General features: G+C 44.1%; 1 protein-coding gene across 1 annotated transcript in view; it reads left to right on the top strand.

Annotated features, from left to right (window-relative positions):
- The window catches only part of pcsk1nl (proprotein convertase subtilisin/kexin type 1 inhibitor, like), an 11,951-nt gene extending 7,771 nt beyond the window's left edge, over nt 1-4,180 (top strand). Inside the window, exons 2-3 of the mRNA XM_024406094.2 lie at nt 2,388-2,980; nt 3,633-4,180. Coding sequence (XP_024261862.2) covers nt 2,388-2,980; nt 3,633-4,086 — 1,047 coding nt within the window. The 3' untranslated portion in view covers nt 4,087-4,180. The remainder of the gene's footprint in view (nt 1-2,387; nt 2,981-3,632) is intronic.
- The last annotated feature ends 5,406 nt before the right edge of the window (nt 4,181-9,586 follow it).

Raw genomic sequence — 9,586 nt, 5'->3', positions numbered from 1 at the left:
TTCCTGGCAACACACGGCCAGGTCTCTAATCTCCCTATAGGCTGTCTCGTCGTTGTTGATGACTGTTGTGTCCTCGGCAAACTTAATGATGGTGTTGGAGTCGTGCCTGGCCGTGCAGTCATGAGTGAACAGGGAGTACAGGAAGGGACTAAGCACGCACCCCTGAGGGGTACCTGTGTTGAGTATCAGCATGCCAGATGTGTTGTTACCTACCCTCACCACCTGGGGGCGACCTGTCAGGAAGTCCAGGATCCAGTTGCAGAGGGAGGTGTTTAGTTCCAGGGTCCTTAGCTTAGTGAGGAGCTTTGAGGGCACTATGGTGTTGAACGCTGAGCTGTAGTCAATGAATAGCATTCTCACATAGGTGTTCCTTTTTTCCAGGTAGGAAAGGGCAGTGTGGAGTGCAATAGAGATGGCATCATCTGTGGATATGTTAGGGCGTGATACAAATTGGAGTGGGTCTAGGGTTTCTGGGATAAGGGTGTTAAAGTGAACCATGACCAGCCTTTCAAAGCACTTCATGGCTACAGACGTGAGTGCTACGGGTTGGTAGTCATTTAGGCAGGTCACCTTAGTGTTCCTGAGCACAGGGACTATGGTGGTCTGCTTGAAACATGTTGGTATTACAGACTTGGACAGGGAGAGGTTGAAAATGTCAGTGAAGACACTTGGTTGGTTGGTCAGCGCATGCTCACAGTACACGTCCTAGTAATCCATCTGGCCCTGCGGCCTTGTGAATGTTGACCTGTTTAAAGGTTTTGCTCACATCGGCTGCGGAGAACGTAATCACACAGTCTTCCGGAACAGCTGGTGCTCTCATGCATGTTTCAGTGTTATTTACCTCGAAGCAAGCATAGAAGTAGTTTAGCTCATCTGGTAGTCTCGTGTCACTGGGCAGCTCTTGGCTGTGCTTCCCTTTGTAGTCTGTAATAGTTTGCAAGCCCTGCCACATCAGACGAGCGTCAGTGCCGATGTAGTATGAATCGATCTTAGTCCTGTATTGACTTTTTATCTGTTTGATGGTTTGTCGGAGGGCATAGCGGGATTTCTTATAAGCTTCCGGGTTAGAGTCCCGCTCTAGCCTTTTGCTCAGTGCGGATGTTGCCTGTAATCCATGGCTTCTGGTTGGGGTATGTACGTACGGACACTGTGGGGACGACGTCATCGACGCACTTATTGATGAAGCCAATGTACTCCTCAACGCAATCGGAGGAATCCCGGAACATGTTCCAGTCTGTGCTAGCAAAACAGTCCTGTAGTTTAGCATCTGCTTCATCTGACCACTTCCGTATTGAGCGAGTCACTGATACTTCCTGCTTTAATTTTTGCTTGTAAACAGGAATCTGGAGGGTAGAATTATGGTCAGATTTGCCAAATGGAGGGCGAGGGAGTGCTTTGTATAGATGCTCTACCTCAGGCAAGCAAAACATTGAGACTTCCTTAGATATCGTGCACCAGCTATTGTTTACAAATATGCATAGGCCCCCGCCCCTTGTCTTACCAGACGCCGTTGTTTTGTCCTGTCGATACAGCGTATAACCAGCCAGCTGTATGTTGATGATGTCGTCGTTCAGCCACGACTCCGTGAAGGATAAGATATTACTGTTTTGAATGTCCCGTTGGTAGTTTAATCTTCCGCGTAGGTCATCGATTTTATTTTCCAAAGATTGCACGTTTGCTAGCAGAATGGAAGGCAGTGGTGGTTTATTCGATCGCCTACCAGCTCGCCCTCTGGACCCTTTTTCTCTGCCTTCTTTTCACACAAATGATGGGGATCTGGGCCTGTTCCCAGGAGAGCAGTATGTCATTCACGTCAGACTCGTCGGACTCGTTAAAGGAAAAAAAGGATTCTGACAGTTCGTGGTGAATAATCACAGTTCTGATGTTCAGAAGCTCTTTTCGGTCATAAGAGACGGTAGCAGCAACATTATGTGCATAATAACTTACAAACAACGCAAAGAAACAAACAAAAAAACACAATTGGATCGGAACACAATTGGATCGGAAGTGGTACGGAGCTCGATTTGGCCTCCACAAGCCTCTGCGTCACATCCTCCCTCCATACGGAGCAAGCATAAATAGCCTTTTACTGCTGTGTCATCTCAGAGTTCCAGGGGAGACTTACTGCTGTGTCATCTCGGAGTTCCAGGGGAGACTTACTGTTGTGTCATCTCAGAGTTCCAGGGGAGACTTACTGCTGTGTCATCTCAGAGTTCCAACTGTTAATGTATGTGGGCGTCGGCATTGTCTTAGTCTATTACAAAGTCCTAAAAATAACCAACATATCTCTGTTTCATCCTGTCCATCTGTCTCTTCTCTCTCTGTATCTCTCTTTCTCTCTTTGTTTCTCCTCTCTTTCTTTCTGTCTCTCTCTTTCTCCCTCTTAGTCATTGTCCGCTGCCCGTGGCGTGGCGGGGCGTGGTCTGGACGCCACAGGAGGCGGGGTCAGGCGTCTCCGCAGAGACCTCCGTGATTCGCTGCCGTACGAGGCCGGGATGATGTCCTATCCTGGGGAGTCGGCTGACGTCCTGACCCGCCGGGGGGGTAACGAGCTGCTCTATCAACCAGAGGAGTGGAGGGGGCAGGGCTTAGGACAGGCTCTGCAGCAATTGGTGGAGAACGACGAGAGGCATGAACAGGAAACGGCGTACCTGGCCGGGTTGCTCCGCCTCCTCAGTGAAGCTGAAGGAGCTGCCGGAGAGGAGGGAGGTGAGGAGGACCATGGGCCAGGGGACTTCCAAGGGCCCTATACCCGTGACTACGATGAGACAGAGCAGGGGATGAGAATGGGAAAGCCCCAGGCTGCAGCTCCATGGCAGGGCCTACTGGACCCCCAGCTCACCCAGGCCCTGCTCAACAGATACAGGCAGGAGAGGCTGCAGCAGCAGGCCGGGTTACCAGGTCTACCAGCCGTCATCAACAGGTTTACAAATGACAGGCTGGAAACAGGCAGCCAGGACCAAGACCAGGAGGCTCTGAGGTAAGGAGAGGGAGGGAGAGAGAAAGAGAGAGACAGAGGGAAGAGAGCACAGAGAAATGTGAATATACACAGAGTGTACAAAACATTAGGAACACCTTCTCATTCCATGACGTAGACTGACCAGGTGAATCCAGGTGAAAGATATGATCCCTTATTGATGTCACCTGTTAAATCCACTTCAAATCAGTGTAGATGAAAGAGAGGAGACAGGTGGTTAAAGAAGGATTTTTAAGCCTTGAGACAATTGAGACATTGATTGTGCATCTGTGCCATTCCGAGGGTGAATGGGCAAGTCAAAATATTGAAGTACCTTTGAATGGGGTATGGTAGTAGGTGCCCGGCTCGCTGTTTTTCGAGTGTGTCAAGAACTGCAATGCTGCTGGGTTTTTAGCGCTCAACAGTTTCCCGTGTGTATCAAGAATGGTCCACCACCCAAAGGACATCCAGCTAACTTGACGTCAACATGGGCCAGCATCCCTGTGGAATGCTTTCGACACCTTGTAGAGAACCTCCTCTCTTCTGAAGGCAAAAGGGGTTGGGGGAATTTTCTACACTCAGTTATGTAGCCATTGAATGTACACTAGCTAGCAGGGTATAATGTTTTGGTTGTAAAATGTAAACATAATTCATGTTATTATCCCTGTGTCTCTAGATACCTCGTAACCAAGATCCTGTCCAGCATTAGTCCCAACAACCCCCAGGGTTCGTCAGGCCGCCGGGTGAGGAGGGACCTGGTGTCTGTGTCTGGTGGTGGGGGTGGAGGGGTCAGAGCAGCCTCAGAACCAGTCTTCCACAGATCCCGTCGCTCCCTGGTCTCCCCTCCTACTCCCTCCCCCAGCCGGGAGCCCTCTCCGGGGCTTCTGAGGGTCAAGAGGCTGGGGTACATGGAAGAGGGCCCTGGATGGCTTGGGGGAGAGCGGGAGGGCCACAAGACCCCAAACCATGCTGTGGGGTTACAGAGGATGAAGAGGATCGACACCGAACTACAGGCCCAACCTGGTGGGAGGGCCAGCCGCAGGAGAAGAGCCCTGAACTACGACCCCCAAGCCCTAACCCACGACCCCGAGCTGCTGGTCCAACACATCCTACACTACCTGCCACAGTAGAGAGGGAGAGATAGAGAGACAGTGAGAGAGATGGAGAGACAGAGAGAGAGAGATGGAGAGAGAGTGAGAGAGATGGAGAGAGAGTGAGAGAGATGGAGAGAGAGTGAGAGAGAGATGGAGAGAGATAGATAAACAGAGAGACGGAGATAGAGAGATGGAGAGAGAGAAACAGAGAGAGATATAGATATAGATGGAGAGAGAGAGATATAGAGGGAGAGCGATAGAGAAGCAGAGAGAGATAGACAGATGGAGTGAAACAGAGAGAGATACAGATGGACAGAGAGAGATGGAGATATGGAGAGAGATGGATAGAGAGAGATAGAGGGAGAGAGAAGCAGAGAGAGAGATAGAGAGAGATAGATGGATAGAGAGAGATATATAGATATAGATGGACAGAGAGAGATGGAGATATGGAGAGAGAGAGATAGAGGGAGAGAGAAGCAGAGAGAGAGATGGAGATTTGGAGAGACATGGATAGAGACAGATGGAGAGAGATAGAGAGATAGAGAGATGGAGAGAGATAGAGAGAGATGGAGAGAGAGAGATATAGCTTCATGCTTATTAACAGTGTAGTAACACCTAACACTCTATATATTATAATATTCATAAACGTCTTTGAAATAAAGCTTCAATCAAAGTATTCTGATAGATTTATTTGTTTATTTTTTTGAGTTCAGATCTTATTTATTTGATTTGTTTGGGAAGTTAAGAATAGGGAGGGCAAGAGGGAAAAAAGTAATATTAAAAAGATTAGGGAGACACAGGGTAGCCTAGCGGTTAGAGCGTCGGACTAGTAACCGAAAGGTTGCAAGTTCAAACCATCAAGCTGACAAGGTAGAAATCTGTTGTTCTGCCCCTGAACAGGCAGTTAACCCACTGTTCCTAGGCCGTCATTGAAATGAAGAATTTGTTGTTAACTCACTTGCCTGGTTAAATAAAGGTTAAAAAAAAGTTAAATAAAGATAAAAAATAAGGAAGATAGAAACACAAGTAGTCTTCATCATCCCCCCATGTTTTAGTAGTCTTCATCATCCCCCCATGTTTTAGTAGTCTTCATCTTCCCCCATGTTTTAGTAGTCTTCATCTTCCCCTATGTTTTAGTAGTCTTCATCTTCTTCCCATGTTTTAGTAGTCTTCAGAATCCCCCATGTTTTAGTAGTCTTCATCATCCCCCATGTTTTAGTAGTCTGCATCATCCCCCATGTTTTAGTAGTCTTCATCTCCCCCATGTTTTAGTAGTCTTCATCTTCCCCCATGTTTTAGTAGTCTTCATCTTCCCCATGTTTTAGTAGTCTTCATCTTCCCCCATGTTTTAGTAGTCTTCATCTTCCCCCATGTTTTAGTAGTCTTCATCTTCCCATGTTTAGTAGTCTTCATCTTCCCCCCATGTTTTAGTAGTCTTCATCTTCCCCCATGTTTTAGTAGTCTTCATCATCCCCCATGTTTTAGTAGTCTTCATCTTCCCCCATGTTTTAGTAGTCTTCGTCTTCTTCCCATGTTTAGTAGTCTTCATCATCCCCCATGTTTTAGTAGTCTTCATCTTCCCCCATGTTTTAGTAGTCTTCATCTTCCCCATGTTTTAGTCTTCATCTTCCCATGTTTAGTAGTCTTCATCTTCCCCCATGTTTTAGTAGTCTTCATCTTCCCCCATGTTTTAGTAGTCTTCATCATCCCCCATGTTTTAGTAGTCTTCATCTTCCCCCATGTTTTAGTAGTCTTCATGTTTAGTAGTCTTCATCATCCCCCATGTTTTAGTAGTCTTCATCTTCCCCCATGTTTTAGTAGTCTTCATCCCCCATGTTTTAGTAGTCTTCATCTTCCCCCATGTTTTAGTAGTCTTCATCATCCCCCATGTTTTAGTAGTCTTCATCTTCCCCCATGTTTTAGTAGTCTTCATCTTCCCCATGTTTTAGTAGTCTTCATCTTCTTCCCATGTTTTAGTAGTCTTCATCTCCCCCCCATGTTTTAGTAGTCTTCATCATCCCCCCATGTTTTAGTAGTCTTCATCTTCTTCCCATGTTTTCAATGTATTCAAAAGAACATGACTATTCTTCAACTACAACAAGGGTGGCTCAGAGTAAATACCACAATCGGTGTATTAAAAATATTCCTTATTATAGTTCTTACAGCTCAGTAACAGGTCCTGTAATATAGCAGTACAGTTCAGTATCATTAACACTAATATCTCAGTACACTACCAACCATTCGCAGAGGATATCTGGTGTTAAATGCTATAATAACAAGCTACAAATCACTGTTCACAAACACACACACACACTATAAATCAACAGTGTGTTGATCAGTCCAGCAGCACTCAGCTAACAGATTCATTATTGATCTTCTTCCAGACCCATCAGACTCCACTGAGCAGCTAACAGATTCATTATTGATCTCCTTCCAGACCAATCAGACTCCACTGAGCAGCTAACAGATTCATTATTGATCTCCTTCCAGACCCATCAGACTCCACTGAGCAGCTAACAGATTCATTATTGATCTCCTTCCAGACCCATCAGATTCCATTGAACAGACAGATCCCTGTATTATAATATATCTCTATGGTAACATCACAGACAGATCCCTGTATTATAATATATCTCTATGGTAACATCACAGACAGATCCCTGTATTAAAATATATCTCTATGGTAACATCACAGACATCCCTGTATTATAATATATCTCTATGGTAACATCAAAGAAAGGAAGAGGTAAGCACAATGGTCATGCACCTTGAATACCTTCATCACATCATTACCTGTCAATCATTAACACAATGGCACTAGACTGGATTTACGCATACCAAATCAACCCCTAAACCCTAGCCCATTAGTATATGGTCAAATCAACCCCTAGCCCATTACTATATGGTCAAACCAATCCCTAGCCCATTAGTATATGGTCAAATCAATCTCTAGCCCATTAGTATATGGTCAAATCAATCTCTAGCCCATTAGTATATGATCAAATCAATCTCTAGCCCATTAGTATATGATCAAATCAATCTCTAGCCCATTAGTATATGATCAAATCAATCCCCAGCCCATTAGTATATGATCAAATCAATCCCTAGCCCATTAGTATATGATCAAATCAATCTCTAGCCCATTAGTATATGGTCAAATCAACCCCTAGCCCATTAGTATATGGTCAAATCAACCCCTAGCCCCTAACCCATTAGTATATGGTCAAATCAACCCCTAGCCCCTAGCCCATTAGTATATGGTCAAATCAACCCCTAGCCCCATTAGTATATGGTCAAATCAATCCCTAGCCCATTAGTATATGGTCAAACCAATCCCTAGCCCATTAGTATATGGTCAAATCAATCCCTAGCCCATTAGTATATGATCAAATCAATCCCTAGCCCATTAGTATATGATCAAATCAATCTCTAGCCCATTAGTATATGATCAAATCAATCTCTAGCCCATTAGTATATGATCAAATCAATCCCTAGCCCATTAGTATATGATCCAATCAATCTCTAGCCCATTAGTATATGGTCAAATCAATCCCTAGCCCATTAGTATATGGTCAAATCAAACCCCTAGCCCATTAGTATATGGTCAAATCAACCCCTAGCCCCTAGCCCATTAGTATATGGTCAAATCAACCCCTAGCCCCTAGCCCCATTAGTATATGGTCAAATCAATCCCTAGCACATTAGTACATGGTTGCAATGAGATGGCTCTTTTCTGTGATGTCCTCTGCTATCTATATTAAGGGCCGACTCCAGGTTTGAACTGTTCAAGGCTCTAGTGTATTCTAACAACAACCTTGTCATGGATATATTGTTAACGCATCCTGAATCTGCTGCCATGGCAACTTATCCTGGCTTGCTACCATGGCTACAGCATAAACATATCCTGACTTTGTTATCTTGCTTTGGAGAGTCATTCTCTGCATAGGAATATAATAATAATTCTAATTCCGTGGTTCTCTTCCCCTTCTGCTTTTCCAGTGGCTTTACACACACACAGAGAGTACTGTACTGCCCATGAAAACACAAGGTATTCTGGATAACACAGTACTGTACTGCCCATGAAAAACACACTGTATACTAGATAACACAGTACAGTTCTGCCCATGAAAAACATACTGTATTCTGGATAACACAGTACTGTACTGCCCATGAAAACACAAGGTATTCTGGATAACACAGTACTGTACTGCCCATGAAAAACACACTGTATTCTGAATAACACAGTACCGTACTGCCCATGAAAACACAAGGTATTCTGGATAACACAGTACTGTACTGCCCATGAAAAACACTGTATTCTGGATAACACAGTACTGTACTGCCCATGAAAAACACACTGTATTCTGAATAACACAGTACTGTACTGCCCATGACAACACAAGGTATTCTAGATAACACAGTAATGTACTGCCCATGAAAAACATACTGTATTCTGGATAACACAGTACTGTACTGCCCATGAAAACACAAGGTATTCTGGATAACACAGTACTGTACTGCCCATGAAAAACACACTGTATTCTGGATAACACAGTCCTGTACTGCCCATGAAAAACACTGTATTCTGGATAACACAGTACTGTACTGCCCATGAAAAACACACTGTATTCTGGATAACACAGTACTGTACTGCCCATGAAAACACAAGGTATTCTGGATAAGACAGTACTGTACTGCCCATGAAAAACACACTGTATTCTGGATAACACAGTACTGTACTGCCCATGAAAAACACACTGTATTCTGGATAACACAGTACTGTACTGCCCATGAAAAACACACTGTATTCTGGATAACACAGTACTGTACTGCCCATGAAAAACACACTGTATTCTGGATAACACAGTACTGTACTGCCCATGAAAAACACACTGTATTCTGGATAACACAGTACTGTACTGCCCATGAAAAACACACTGTATTCTGGATAACACAGTACTGTACTGCCCATGAAAACATACTGTATACTGGATAACAGTACTGTACTGCCCATGAAAAACACAAGGTATTCTGGATAACACAGTACTGTACTGCCCATGAAAAACACAAGGTATTCTGGATAACACAGTACTGTACTGCCCATGAAAAACACAAGGTATTCTGGATAACACAGTACTGTACTGCCCATGAAAAACACAAGGTATTCTGGATAACACAGTACTGTACTGCCCATGAAAAACACACTGTATTCTGGATAACACAGTACTGTACTGCCCATGTTTTTCTCATAACTTAGTATGTTTGTGGAGACAGACTGTGATTGCCGTTTGTTGTCGTCGCTTAGTCAACAGGTGCAGTTAAAAATCTTGTTCAAAAATACACATCTGGTGCATTATATTTTAATATTTAATTTAATTTAATATATATTAATATTGTGTCGTAGAGTGAGTGTTGCCTTCTAATCCCAGTACAGGCAATACACAATACAAAGAAATACAATATCTCACACATTTACTGGAAATGGCACTACAGTAAAACATGCACACAGCAACAGAATTTGACAAATTACTCAATA

Source organism: Oncorhynchus tshawytscha, linkage group LG16, assembly GCF_018296145.1.
Source record: "Oncorhynchus tshawytscha isolate Ot180627B linkage group LG16, Otsh_v2.0, whole genome shotgun sequence".
Lineage (NCBI taxonomy): Eukaryota > Metazoa > Chordata > Actinopteri > Salmoniformes > Salmonidae > Oncorhynchus > Oncorhynchus tshawytscha.
Note: the sequence above shows the minus strand (reverse complement) of the source record. Positions and strands in the feature narration are given on the sequence as shown.